This window comes from Sycon ciliatum, chromosome 6 (assembly GCF_964019385.1).
Source record: "Sycon ciliatum chromosome 6, ocSycCili1.1, whole genome shotgun sequence".
In the NCBI taxonomy this organism is placed as follows: domain Eukaryota; kingdom Metazoa; phylum Porifera; class Calcarea; order Leucosolenida; family Sycettidae; genus Sycon; species Sycon ciliatum.
Genome location: NC_088648.1, coordinates 17,583,403 through 17,596,954, shown reverse-complemented (window position 1 = coordinate 17,596,954; position 13,552 = coordinate 17,583,403). Strand labels below are relative to the sequence as shown.

Below are 13,552 nucleotides of genomic sequence, written 5' to 3'. Positions count from 1 at the left end.
GCTTGAAAAAATCTGGCGGGCGCGTACATATACACACACATTACATGTACATATCGACTCGTACTCGTCGATCGTGCACGGGCGCGCTCGCGCACTGCACCTACCTACGTACCTGCCTAGCGCCTAGCGCCTGCTAGCGGCTAGCGAGTAGCGTGCACGGTGCAGCGCGTGGCAAGCTCGAGCGCGAGCGAGCTAGCTGCACTCTGTGCAGTCTGTAGTACGACACTGACTGTACTGCACTGACTGTGCACTAGCGCAACCGTACTGTACGCATCCGATCTACGGTGTACGGTCGGTCATCCACTCCTTGCATTCGCCTTCCCACTCCTTTTTTTTGTCCACCCTCGCAACGAAACTGCCGTTCCTTTTTTCTTCGCCAAGAACAAGGCGTTGCAACAAAAAGTTTCGCTTATCGCGCTCGAGTGCACTCTTCATTACTCTGTGCAGCTAGCTGGATAGTCAGCTCTGCAGTTTTCTCTGATCTTCTGAAGGCCTTTGGCTCTTGGCACTTGCATCAGTAAGCAGGCAGAAAGGCAGCTAGCTGCGTTGATTCGATTGGGTAAGTGCGTGTGTATGTGCAGTCAGTTGTTTTTAGCTGTTCGGAGAGTTGCGGGAGCAGCTACTGTGTGTTTGCGCCACACTCGTTCGTTTCTCCCTTGCGTTGTCTTGTCCAAAGTCGGTGACCTTACCATAGAATGATTCCATACAGCTGTTCGGAGACGGCTTCTTTCAATTTTCAATCCACGCGTATTTGTATTACCGTAGCGTCTCTGTGCATGCGGCGAAAGCCGGCAAGAACTTCTTGACCACATGGGCTCATGTGGTCTACTGGTCTTCCACTTTCCCTCGCGCCTTTGAAGGGACGAAATGGGTTTGATGCCTCATGGGAAGTATTATCGGTAGCCAGCTAGCCGGCCACTCCAGTTGCCTAAAAACGCTTTTCATTTTTACTTTTTGTACCTGAAATTGCTTTGTCATGCCTCTTTGTGTTTGTACATGAGCGCGAAGTGCAGTTGAGTGCGTGGGTTTGGAAAGTTCACACAAATCGAATGAATCTCCCACATTTCGTTCATACTTGACGACTACTTGTGCTATCAGTACAGTAGATCCTGATATCCTGATCCATGCTATGTGCTTTTTCCGGAAACCCCACTGTTCATGTACAGTGGGGGTGTACTGTTGTACTGTTGTATTGTACTGTTAGTGTTAGTCCACACAAGATTTCCTTTTCGTGACACACATAAATTCATTCTACTACAGCTGAGTATGAACTACAATGTACTATGTAGTGAACATCATTAATATGCCTGGTGTGGTTTCTGGGTGGTCGAACCCCAAGCAGTACACGCTGCTCACTTTCATGACGTTCTGGTATTGAGTGAGATCCAGTAACATTTTCGCTAACTACATGACAGCCAGCAACACTTACATTGTGCTGTGTTTGGTAGCGCTGGGCGTCCGCCCAATGGCGATGGGGCAATATGCATTGCTCACGATATGCAAGGAGCAGCACATCATTGACCCTCTGTGCTCCCGTCTTTCTCTGCGTGCTGGTGCCCGTGCTTATGAGTACGCGTGTATACGTAACTATGTACATGTCGTGTCCATGTGCGTGTCTGTGCATGTGCTTGTCTGTGTATGTCCACGTGTGTGTGCATGTGTGTGTCTGTGCATGTACGTGTCTGTGCACGTGTGCATGTCTGGGTATGTGTATGCCGTATCTATCGCGCACAGCAGCAGTAGAGATCACCACACCATGGCCAGTCTGATGCGTGCCGGCCACGCACTGCGCAACAGCGGCGCGCTGAGGCGCAGTGCATGGCAATCGTCGCCGGTCGCTTCCAGTGCGCGCCGTGCGTTCTCCACCGGCCTGCGACCGGCATCGTCGGTGTTGCGCAACACCGTGGCGCCGCGATTCACGTCGCGCTGCGCCGCCACGGACGCGGCCAAGGCCGAGGAGGCGCTCGGCGTTGCCTACAACGAGCTGACGCTCGGCGTGCCCAAGGAGGCCAGTCCGGAGACACGTGTTGCCGTCACTCCCGCCAGTGTTCAGGTAGGTACCGGTACGCATTCAGTATTCACTGCTCTATCTAGACTAGCTCCTCAAGCGAAGGTTTTCTGGTTCAAGCTCTGCTGGTGACATTCAACAGCTTAACCGAAAAGTCCAACCTTCGCCTTTTGGATGCCTCGCCACTCTTTGGAGGCTCATGGAGTTCAACAGGTCCCAAACCAAGGTTCCTGTGACTATCCCGGCTCCGTATAAGGGCATGGTGTCCCCAAGGGGTGCAGTCTCGGCCAGGGTTCAGTGTGTCGCGTTGATGATATGCATGCCAAAAACTTGGTGAATTGCACACGTGTCCCTACAGGTGGGCCGAAGAGTGGACACTTGAAATTACGGTTCATTTCAAAAGCATTGACCTCTAAACTTTTTTCAAATAATCCGAATTTGGTTTTGAGCTTTTTGAAAAATTTGTTCAGGCTCTTTCCTATTATGGGTTTCTGTGGTTTTGAAATGCACTTTAGCTCTTGTTTCTTGCATCAAGTAATTTGCTATGGTCAGATGCCCTTTCCCCTTAGACCTTAGTGCTTTTCTGGGAGCAAAGTCCTTGTATTTGCCAGTTTCTGTGTGACGTGACTTTCCCTCGTCTTTCCCTGTTCTCCGTCTGTTGGTGTGTTAGGCTTACAGCAAGCAGGGCTTCAAAGTGTTTGTTGAGAAGAATGCAGGTGTTGCCGCTGGCTTCTACGACGCTGATTATGTCTCGGCCGGTGCAAGCATTGTGGACGCAAAGGAGGCGCTGAAGCAGAAGGTTGTCATGAAGGTGTGTAATGCTTGCTAGTTGCTTTGCGCTGTAGTAGCATCTACATGTACTTCAGTAATAGCACTAGTACCAGGAAGAATTCCTGGCTGCATGGAGCAATGCTTGCTAGTTGCTGGTTGCTCAGCCTAGCTCTTTGCTACTGAAGCAGTTGTTATAGCCAGCTGTGTGGTGGCGGAGTCGGTGCTGATGAAGTGGCGACGCGTAGCAGTTGCTGCTGCTTGTGGTGTGTATTCTTGGCTGCTTCTTCGACAAAAGTCGACATAGCCGGCGTGTGCTGCGTTTGTATCGCAGCGAAAAATACCATCTTTTCCGATCCGAGTGTTAAACGCTGCGTTGTCTCTGGCGCCAATGCATGTCACGGCGAAGTCTCTCTTGCTGGAGACTTCGATTAAGTTCGACACGACTGCTAAGATCGTCCTTGAAATATGGACGGCTCCTTTTATCATGTTTCAGTGAAGTAACGCGGGAGATGATTAATTTTTGTTAGTGCCTGGGTATGCACTGTGAAAGTGTATGTTTGGTCTAAAGTATGATTCCCCGACGTCCGTAAGGCTTAGTAGGCCCTCCTAGGTTCGTTAACCCTTGATTTATCAGTTTAGGAAACTTCACTTCTCAACTCCGAAAACGGTCGCTTCATTGCGATTAAAATTAAAATTTACATACACCAAATTTTCTGGCCTGGCCCATCATCGGGGTAATGGTAGATTTATCAAGCCTGGGTTTATCAGTTAACCCTTTGGAGTCCATGGTTCGATTTCGAACCATGGACATTTTGTATGCATGTGGGCGCAGTCAAACTTTCGGTTCTCGGCCAAATCTTGACCAAATTCAACAATCGAAGGGTCTAGATGGTAGAGAAAACTCTCAGCTATCGCCTGGAACAGGTCCGAAGACTCTCTGATGAAGTTTGAGTGAGCGGCGAGCGATCAAACATTTCGAGTTTTCTGCGCTGCGTGCTGCGAGTCAGCAGTGCGTGAAAAAAAGGGATTTTCCCAGCTTCATGACAGGCGGCATGTGCCAGGACCGGCGCGGCGCGACGTCACGGCAAGGTAAGCTTCTACTCGAAAACATTTGAACAGTTCCGAGCTAGATTCAGTGAAATGGCTACAGGAGACCGATTTCGTCTCTGATCTGGTGTTGGACTCGCGTTTGGGGCGCATTGTGGCGGACAATGAATAGTGCTCTTTGCGAGTTTGGGCTCACTGTATGTCTCTCATCAAGAGCTTTCCAACAAGCCCAAGATCTTCAAAATCGGTGAAGGAGAACCAAAGTTATGTTGGAAATCGAGTGCGCATTTTCGTGACTGCCCCAAATTCTGCGGAAGGAAAAAAGTTACGGACTCCAAAGGGTTAACTCGGGAGTAGCAACAAACTCTGCCATTTGAAAATAGACTGAACTGTGTGGAGAGGTGGCCGGTCTGGGTTTATCCTTAGACTGACAAGTGCAATCTCTGCATGTTTACTGGGTAATCTCATTGGCTCAATTCCATGCTATGTACCTGTTCTCCTTCTCTTTCCCCTAGGTTCGTCCGCCGAGCATTGATGAAGTGAAGCAGCTGTCGTCCGGAGCCTTGTATGCCGGTATGCTGCAGCCGGCCGCTAACAAGGACCTGCTGGAGGCTCTGCGCGCGCAGGGCGTGTCCGCGTTCAGCATGGAGTCCGTGCCGCGTATCTCCCGTGCTCAGGTACGCAGCACTCTGCACGCATGTGTGTTTGTGTGTGGTATGGGGAGGGGGCTGTGCTCCAGTCATCAGCAAGTCAGCGCGTGGCACGAAGCGGGATCTATAGAAAATATCAGGAAAAGCCTTCAGTTTTGGGGTAATCAAATAATTAGGAAAAGCCTGCAGTTTTGGGTAATCACCCGATAGCTTGCGACGAGCTTGTAGGTGTGATAAGTGAGTGATAGTAGAACCCTTCTTTCAAGAGCGATACGTCATGCTTGACTTTTGCTGTGTTGTTTTGAATTGTTGCAGTCATTCGATGTCCTTAGCAGCATGGCTAATGTTGCTGGATATCGGGCGATCATCGAGGCAGCCAATCATTTTGGACGATTCTTTGCCGGTCAGATGACAGCTGCTGGTCGTGTACCCCCAGCCAAGGTAAGTGTGTTTCTGTGTGTGTGTGTGTGTGTTTCTGTGTGTGTGTGTGTGCGCGTGTGTGTGTGTGTGTGTGTGTGTGTGTGTGTGTGTGTGGTGGATACCAGGCTAGAAAATAGTGGCGGTCAATTCATCAGCCTTGCAAGCTGTTGAATGGTGTAATCCCAGCACAAGTTGCTATGTCTAACATAGCTGTTCGCTATCATCGCTTCCGCGATGCGCATGTCTGAGGTCTGAGGTGTGTGTGCGCGTCTGTGTGTGCGTGTGGTATCCTCTCTCTCTCTCTCTCTCTCTCTCTCTCTCTCTCCTCTCTCTCTCTCTCTCTCTCTCTCCGTCTCTGTCCCTCTCTGTCTGTCTGTGTGAATGCATACACCCAGTGACCGACACTGAAACACTGGTGTTTGGTCTGAATCTGCGACTGTTGAAAATAAAATATCGTTGGTTCGTTTCCATAGTGCGATAGATGCACATGGACAGTACGCTTCCTTCATGTTTACCTGTGATATACTCATCTAAATGTGAATCTGTTCTTTTTTCTTCTTGTTAGGTTCTTGTCATTGGTGGCGGAGTTGCTGGTCTGGCTGCCACGCAGACCGCGCGTAACATGGGCGCCATTGTCCGTGTCTTTGATACCCGCGCTGCTGTCAAGGAACAGGTAATGTACAGTGCTTGGCTCCAGCTGCTGTTGCTGCTGCTACTTTTGCTGCTAGTGCCGATGCAGCTGCTGAAAGTGATAAACAGCATTTTTGTCATGTTCTGTTCTTCTCTTTGGTCCTGCAATGGCTTGCGTTCTGCACAGGTGCAATCTCTCGGAGCCGAGTTCCTGGAGGTGACGGTCAAGGAGTCCGGAGACGGTGGTGGTGGCTACGCCAAGGTCATGTCCAAGGAGTTCATCGAGGCCGAGATGAAGCTGTTCGCCAAGCAGTGCGAGGAGGTCGACATCGTGGTCACTACCGCACTCATCCCCGGCAAGCCGGCGCCCAAGCTGATCACCAAGCCGATGGTGGACTCGATGAAGTCCGGCTCGGTCGTCGTGGACCTGGCGGCCGAGCAGGGCGGCAACTGCGAGTACACGGTGAAGGGCGAGACGATCCGCCACAAGGACGTCACCATCATGGGCAGCACCGACCTGGTGTCGCGCATGCCCTCGCTCGCCTCCACGCTCTACTCCAACAACCTGTCCAAGTTCTTCAACTCCATCGGGCCGAAGGAGCGCCTGCACATCGACTTCGAGGACGAGGTCGTGCGCCAGTCCATCGTCTCTCACAACAAGGAGCTGACCTACCCACCACCGCCGCTGTCAGCTGCATCCTCCGGCGCCACCACCGGCGCTAAGAAAGAGGAGAAGAAGGAGCTGACGAAGGAGGAGAAGGCTCTGGTCGCCTACAACAAGGCGGAGAAGACGGCGCGCTCCACCAGCACCTCGCTCACCGTCGGCCTCGGCACGATGGTGGCGCTCGGCGCCGCGCAGCCAGGCGCCGAATTCTCCAACCTGTTCACCATGTTTGCGCTGTCGGGCATCGCCGGCTATCACGTGGTGTGGGGCGTCACGCCGGCGCTGCACTCGCCGCTCATGAGCGTCACCAACGCCATCTCTGGCCTGACGGCCGTCGGCGGCATGGTGCTGATGGGCGGTGGCATTACCCCGCACACGTCGGCACATGCGCTCGCCGCCGGTGCCGTCCTCCTGTCATCAGTAAACATCGTCGGAGGTTTCCTGGTCACCAGGCGTATGCTGGACATGTTCCGGCGTGAGGGCGACCCCCCGGATTTCGGCAAGTACTACATCATTCCTGTCGCCGTCTACGGTGGATCGTACCTCGGTGCTGTCGCTACCGGGTGAGTGTTGTGATTTGTGCTCGATGATACTCTGCAGAGTCTTCACTTCCCGATTGGAACCACTTTGAAGTATGAGCAGTCCGATGATAGCGTCAGAGTTTTTTTTTTTTTTTTTTGAAAAATGCTACGAAATGGTCGGACACCATCCCTTGTAGGAGCTATTTCGTCATGCAGTAGCGGTTTACACGCTTATGCAATGTCATATCATCATGGAGCTAATGGTGTTGCTTGTTATTGACGGTCATATCGCGATTGGTTTTGCCAGGTTTTCTTATTGGATGCTCTGTGTGTGTGTGCGTGCGTGTGTGTGTGTGTGTGCGTGTGCCCGCTTATCCACGTATCTCGATTTCCAGCCTGACCGGCGTGCAGGACCTGTGCTACGTGGCACCCAGCCTGGCCTGCATCGCCAGCATTGGCGCTCTGTCCTCGCAGAGCACGGCTCGCATGGGCAACATCATCGGCGTGGTGGGAGTTAGCAGCGGTGTGGCCTGCACCGCCGTCAACATGCAGGTCTCGCCCGCCGTCTACATGCAGATGGCCGCCATGATGGGCGCCGGCGGGGCCGTTGGCATGGCAATCGCCAACCGCATCGCCGTGACGTCGCTGCCCCAGCTGGTGGCCGCCTTCCACAGCCTGGTGGGCCTGGCAGCCATGCTCACCAGCGGTTCTGTGTACCTGATGGACCCGGCCGCGCTGGCGCACAGCGGCGTGCACGCCAGCATGGCCTACTTCGGCGAGGCCATCGGTGCCATCACCTTCACCGGCTCGCTGATCGCGTTCGGCAAGCTGGAGGGACGGCTGAAGTCGGCGCCGCTGGAGCTGCCCGCCAAGTCCATGCTCAACCTGGCCATGCTGGGTGTGAACGGAGCAGGTCAGTCCCGATCATCAGTCAGTCCACACACGCACACGCACACACACACACACACACACACACACACACACACACACACACGCACATACACACACACACTGGGATGTAGCAAGATAGACCTCTTATCATGGTACTGATAGGACAATGGCCCGGGGTTTCCCTTTGGAATAGCATCGGGGTCTTGAAGCCGAGACTAGTTTCTTTGGCCAGTCGGCTCACACGTTAGTGTGTCTATGTTGAACATTAGTCATGATGGAAGCCAGTGATGCACACATTGCCCCGAGTTCAGTTGCAGCACGTAAAATCCGACATCATGTGTACGTCCACTGCCCGGGTTCTATTAATAAAATAAAATACCTCGCCCGCACATGTAGCACCTGGAGTGCCTGTATGTTGCACTCAACTGTGTTGCGCCTTTTTGTGCGAATGCATGTGTATGCGTGTGTTTGTTTGTGTGTGTGTGTGTGTGTGTGTGTGTGTGTGTGTGTGTGTGTGTGTGTGTGTGCGCGTGTGTGTGTATGTGCCGGTATCGGTGTGTATGTCCTATTGTCACGCGCGCAGGTCTTGTTTGCTTCATGTCCGACCCGGCCTCCACCCTGGGCGCTAGCTCGCTGGCCATGACCGCCGGTTTGTCCAGCGTGATGGGCCTGCACTTGGTAGCCTCCATCGGCGGTGCAGACATGCCCGTAGCCATCACTGTTCTCAACAGCTACAGCGGATGGGCTCTGTGCGCAGAAGGTACGCATCTTGTGTGGCTGCACGCATCTTGTGTGGCTGCACGTGTACCGGTATGCATTTGCATGTGCTCTCTCAAACGCCTTCACAACCAAGGTCTTCACCATGTGAAGTTCATCCACCGTCCGTGGAGTTCTATTTTCGTCTGATGAATATTTCAGTTTGTGCAACTCAGAGAGTTACGAAAAACAACTGCTCAACAACTGCTCAACAACTGCTCAACAACTGCTCAACAACTGCTCGTTCTTCTGTCTGTGTAACCAAGGTTTTCCACTGTAATTGCAGTTAAATTTGCCTCCGAATTTTCGCCCTTGGGGTTTCATCAGCGAGTGTACGTGGTTGTGAGGGTGCTGGGGACGTGATTGATAGGCTGCAGTGGAGCCTCCGACTATTGAAGGAAGTGCTTTCACAAACGTGATGTAAACTCACCATCTCACCAGTTTCCCCTCGATCCTGATGATGGCTCCTGGCCGAAGATTTCATTGAGATATGAGAATTGTGCAGCAAAGAGACCACCTGCCTTGGTGATGATGTAGGGTTTTCAGTGTTGTGATATAAACGATGTTCAAGCCTTCATTCTGAGATAATGTTATCCACACACATTTCTGTGTGGAATGGGTTCTTTTGAGAGTCCTTCAAGAAATGATTTTGGGCAGCACTGCACTTGGTTGGTCTTACCACCTTGCCCTGTGGAACCTCCTCACTTCGACTAGACAAGCCTACTGCACTGTGCTTGAGCTAAGGTTATTGCTGCTCCTCATGGAGCAATCGGCAGCCACCTAGAATTCAGCCGGTCAGCGACCAGGAATGATTTCCTCTGTCTCTCTCTCTCTCTCTCTCTCTCTCTCTCTCTCTCTGTCTCTCTCTCTCTCTCTCTCTCTCTCTCTCTCTCCCTCTCTCTCTCTCTCCGCCTCTGTCTCTCTGTCTCTCTCTCTCTCCCTCACTCCCTCTTGCAGGCTTCCTTCTCGGCAACAAGCTCTTGACAATGGTTGGCGCTCTGATTGGCTTCAGCGGAGGAATCCTGTCCTACATCATGTGTGAAGCGATGAACCGCTCTCTCCTCAACGTTGTGTTCGGCGGTGCCAACACCAAGACCCGATCACAGGTACGTATGGCGAATGCTGTGCGCACTTCTGTCCGTCAGCATGGCATGCCTCGAGCAATCCATCCCATCCGACCTTGAATAAAATGTGCTACTCAGTGCTCGGCAGGCTGATCCAATGTACAATACGATTGTCAGGCGCATAGCCCCCCCCCCCCCCCCCCCCCCCCCTACAAAGTTCGACCCATCTAGGTTCAGCATGCACATACTGACCCTGATGACCAGAGCACCTGCCATCCTATACGTACATGTATGATAGTACAGCTAGCTAACGAACTACGGCCGTTCACCCACCACCACCACCACCACCAGCTACGCCCCTGATTGTAATATGTGATACTTGATGCAAGAAGGCGTTCATTATCCAAGAACATGGTGCAGTGCGTGCATACACGCTGATCACCGAAGAACAAGTGACAAACTGTTTTGCATGTATGATGATCTGTGTGTGTGTGTGTGTGTGTGTGTGTGTGTGTGTGTGTGTGTGTGTGTGTGTGTGTGTGTGTGTGTGTGTGTGTGTGTGTGTGTGTGTGTGTGTGTGTGTGTGTGTGTGTGTGTGTGTGTGTGTGTGTGTGTGTGTGTGTGTGTGTGTGTGTGTGTGTGTGTGTGTGTGTGTGTGTGCATGTGTGCCCTGCTTTTCTGCATCTTCCTGTGTGCAGGGTACAGGAAAGGCTGCCAGAATCGAGGGCACGCACACCGAGACAGACGTCCTCTCCGTCGCCGAAAGCCTTTCACAGGCTGGCAAGGTAAGCGGTGGTGTTTCTTCCCGGTTCTGGCCCAGGTTAGATGAGGGGAATCCTGCTACAGTGGAGCTTGGATGTAGCGGCACTCCAGCAGGCAAACATATCTGTGTTCACACCAAGAGTACATAACCCCCACCCCAGAGTGTGCAACTCCCACGCACCCTGCTGTCCCGACGAAATTTCCGAAGTTGACGTCATTTTTATGATGCAATGCTCCTTGCACCAGTGATTTACGACATTTGTACGGCGTGTCAACACAGCACACGTTTTTCTTTGAACTAATTTGTACCGGATCAAACGGGGCTTTGTCTTTGTCCACCACCGGTTCAGGATACGTCTGATAACGCAGTCATGTACAGTGCACATCGCACCATAAAAATGACGTCAACTTGAAATTCCGTCGGGACAGCACCCATCGTCGAGTTGCACCCTCTGGGGCGTTATGAACTCTGGGTTCACACGCCGTGTCACTGTATTGGATCCCGACATGCTGGACACACTGTGCTACGTGCAACATGTATCCGCTGTTGTTGATGATGTGCCACTGCTAGCATTGCTGCCACGTCCTAGCTTCACTTGTTGCAGTCTCTCTTCTAAACCTTGATGATTCAATTTCTAGGCAACACCTTTCTGGAACACTGCACAGCCGACTAACATCCTCTTCTACTTTTTTGTCTGTGGCTGCAGGTGATTGTGGTTCCTGGCTATGGTCTGGCTGTGGCCAAGGCCCAGTACGCCATTGCCGAGATGGCAAAGACGCTCACCGACAACGGCGTCGACTTCAAGTTTGCTATCCACCCCGTCGCTGGCCGTATGCCCGGACAGCTGAATGTGCTGCTTGCCGAGGCCGGTGTGCCCTATGACATTGTCTTTGAGATGGAAGAGGTCAGTGTGTGTGTGTTTGTGTGCTTGTGTGTGTGTGTGCTTGTGTGTGTGTGTGTGTGTGTGTGCTTGTGTGTGTGTGTGTGTGTGTGTGTGTGTGTGTGTGTGTGTGTGTGTGTGTGTGTGTGTGTGTGTGTGTGTGTGTGTGTGTGACGCTTAGATCAGATCCACTCTGATTTAGCCACCCACACTAGTAGCAAGTATTACCTTCACTGGGGGCAGGCGTAACTGCAGTTGGATCCCAGGACGGATACCCTGATGCCGTCAATCCTTTTTCTGCACCATGTCCTCACCCACTTACTGAGGTGTGGTGAGCCCATAAGTGGGATCATTTTCAAGTCCACCCAGAGTTTTTGGGATTTCAGGGGGTGTCGGCCGTTGGGCGGTTCAATAGCCAGTTGAGTCATCTTTCCAAGATTCCTTTTGAGTCTCTCTCCCCTCTCCCGGGGAGACCCACGTGACCAGTTTTGGCAGTGAGCAACAAGTACAAGTGTGTGTGTGTGTGCGTGTGTGTGTGTGTGCGTGTGTGTGTGTGCTTGTGTGTGCGTGTGTGTGTGTGTGTGTGTGTGCGCGTGCGCCGTATGACATTGTGTTGGAAATGGAAGAGGTCAGTGTGAGCGTGTCTTTACTACTGTCGCCACATGCATCTCAAGCACTACAGATTGCGTTTCGAAAGTATAGACTTACATATTATACAAAAGTACAAGCCGTCCGAATTGCAAAAGTACGCGACTTATCGCTGGTAGACTGTAGTGGTGGTCAAGTCTTCAACCTTGCAAAGCTTGCAGTCTAGATCTCACGTCCCGATGTCCACTCTGATTTCTTGCGTAGATCAACCACGAGCTGTCCGACACGGATGTGTGCCTGGTTGTTGGCGCCAATGACACCGTCAACTCCGCTGCCATCGAGGACCCCAACTCTCCCATCGCCGGTATGCCTGTTATCGAGGCATGGAAGGCCAAGCAAACCATTGTCATCAAGCGTACCATGGGTAAGAGTGCTTTTTCTGGACTTGTACTGCTTCTTGTGCTGAAAACATGTGAAGCGTAAAATTCTGCTGATTTGAGTGTGGGCCTTTTTGAATATTCACTTTATTTGGAGTGTTTTGCAGGATGGGCGTATACGATTAGGATCATGTTGTGTCTTCTTCTACGTGTGTGTGTGCGTGTGTGTGTGTGTGTGTGTGTGCGTGGCTCTCTCTCTCTCTCTCTCTCTCTCTCTCTCTCTCTCTCTCTCTCTCTCTCTCTCATTCCCGGAGACACATGTATCATAAACTCTGCTTTGGCTCTCAACTCTTAGGTCAAGCTATGTGTGCTCTGACAGAAAATGTGTTTCCTCTCATCATTTTTCCACAATTCAGGTACTGGCTACGCTGACGTGGATAACCCCGTCTTCTTCAAGCCCAACACAAACATGTTGCTCTCCGACGCCAAGACGGCGTGCGAGGGACTCAAGAACCGCGTCGGTGAGCTTGTGCAGAAGTAGGTGCGTGCATCCCGGACTGTTGCCCGGGCAACACCAGCCTAGTTCGGATACTCTTGCGCGAGCACTGTTGAGCGTCGAAATGTTTCGTTTGCATGACCTTGTAATGTGTGTTGCAACAAGAGACCTTCTTCGGTCTTTGCGTTCTCCCCGCGGACTTATCTGCAGTGTCTCAACGCTGACATTTCTACATTCTTGCTTTCCTAGCTACTTTCAATCCTTTGGTGCCAGGATCATTTGACCTTTCCGCTTGCTTTTTTTCCCCGCTCGACTAAGGCACAGCACTAGCGCACTGTCCTTTGTTTTAGACCTCTAACTGGCTGCGTTGCGCCTCCAAAACCAATAATACTCCCCCTCCCCCCTATTTTTGTGTGGTGATTAGGCATATTAAATTTTATCCTGATCCATTTTATCCGCCCGTTCCCCGTGCCTTGTCTTGTATTTATTTTTATGCTATTTTATCTGTGCGAAATTCTTTGCTTCGGACGAGGGGTTGTTGTTTCGGCCCCGGTTCTTTTTAGGTGTTTTGCTCCTGTCTATTTTTATTTCCTGATGTGTGTAATCACTTTGTTTGGTTTTTCCTCTCTGAGTCGGTGCAATGGTGCGCTGACTCGTGTATGCTTTTGCGCTTGCAGCTGTAGCTGATCGTACTCCTTCTGTATGTCTGTATATATTCGTGGTTGATGTGACAGCGCCTCCCTGTGTGTGTGGCTTGTGGCGCCTCCCTGTGTGTGTGTGTGTGTGTGTGTGTGTGTGTGTGTGTGTGTGTGTGTGTGTGTGTGCGTGTGTGTGTGTGTAGCCTTATGGTGTAGACCAGGCTAAAATAGTGGCGGTCAATTCTTCAGCCTTGCAAGCTGTTGAACGGTGTAATCCCAGCACAAGTTGCTATGTCTAACATAGCTGTTCGCTATCATCGTTTCCGCGATGGGCATGTGTGTGTGTGTGTGTGTGTGTGTCCGGGTTTCATGGACGTACGTGTGGATC

The 13,552-nt window shown here is 51.7% G+C and overlaps 1 protein-coding gene across 2 annotated transcripts; it reads left to right on the top strand.

Annotated features, from left to right (window-relative positions):
* The first annotated feature begins 320 nt into the window (after positions 1-320).
* Positions 321-13,252, top strand: LOC135819534 (NAD(P) transhydrogenase, mitochondrial-like). 2 transcript variants are annotated; one of them, XM_065332758.1, is made up of 14 exons: positions 321-559; positions 1,738-2,053; positions 2,679-2,819; positions 4,342-4,503; positions 4,792-4,917; positions 5,462-5,569; positions 5,714-6,753; positions 7,107-7,624; positions 8,186-8,362; positions 9,316-9,464; positions 10,121-10,207; positions 10,892-11,089; positions 11,918-12,077; positions 12,447-13,252. In XM_065332758.1, exons 2-14 carry the CDS (start codon positions 1,757-1,759, stop codon positions 12,569-12,571), a joined length of 3,288 nt encoding a protein of 1,095 aa, XP_065188830.1. In that variant the 5' UTR covers positions 321-559; positions 1,738-1,756; the 3' UTR covers positions 12,572-13,252. The 2 variants fall into 2 exon arrangements, with proteins under 2 accessions (XP_065188830.1, XP_065188829.1); XM_065332757.1 differs by having other exon boundaries at positions 1,735-2,053.
* Positions 13,253-13,552: the final 300 nt, after the last annotated feature.

Bases quoted from the DNA above. Each gene is read 5' to 3' on its own strand.
- LOC135819534 (XM_065332758.1), top strand. From the start codon at position 1,757: ATGGCCAGTCTGATGCGTGCCGGCCACGCACTGCGCAACAGCGGCGCG. The intron at 4,918-5,461 runs GTAAGTGTGTTT...TCTTCTTGTTAG, and splicing joins GTCGTGTACCCCCAGCCAAG to GTTCTTGTCATTGGTGGCGG. The intron at 5,570-5,713 runs GTAATGTACAGT...CGTTCTGCACAG, and splicing joins GCGCTGCTGTCAAGGAACAG to GTGCAATCTCTCGGAGCCGA.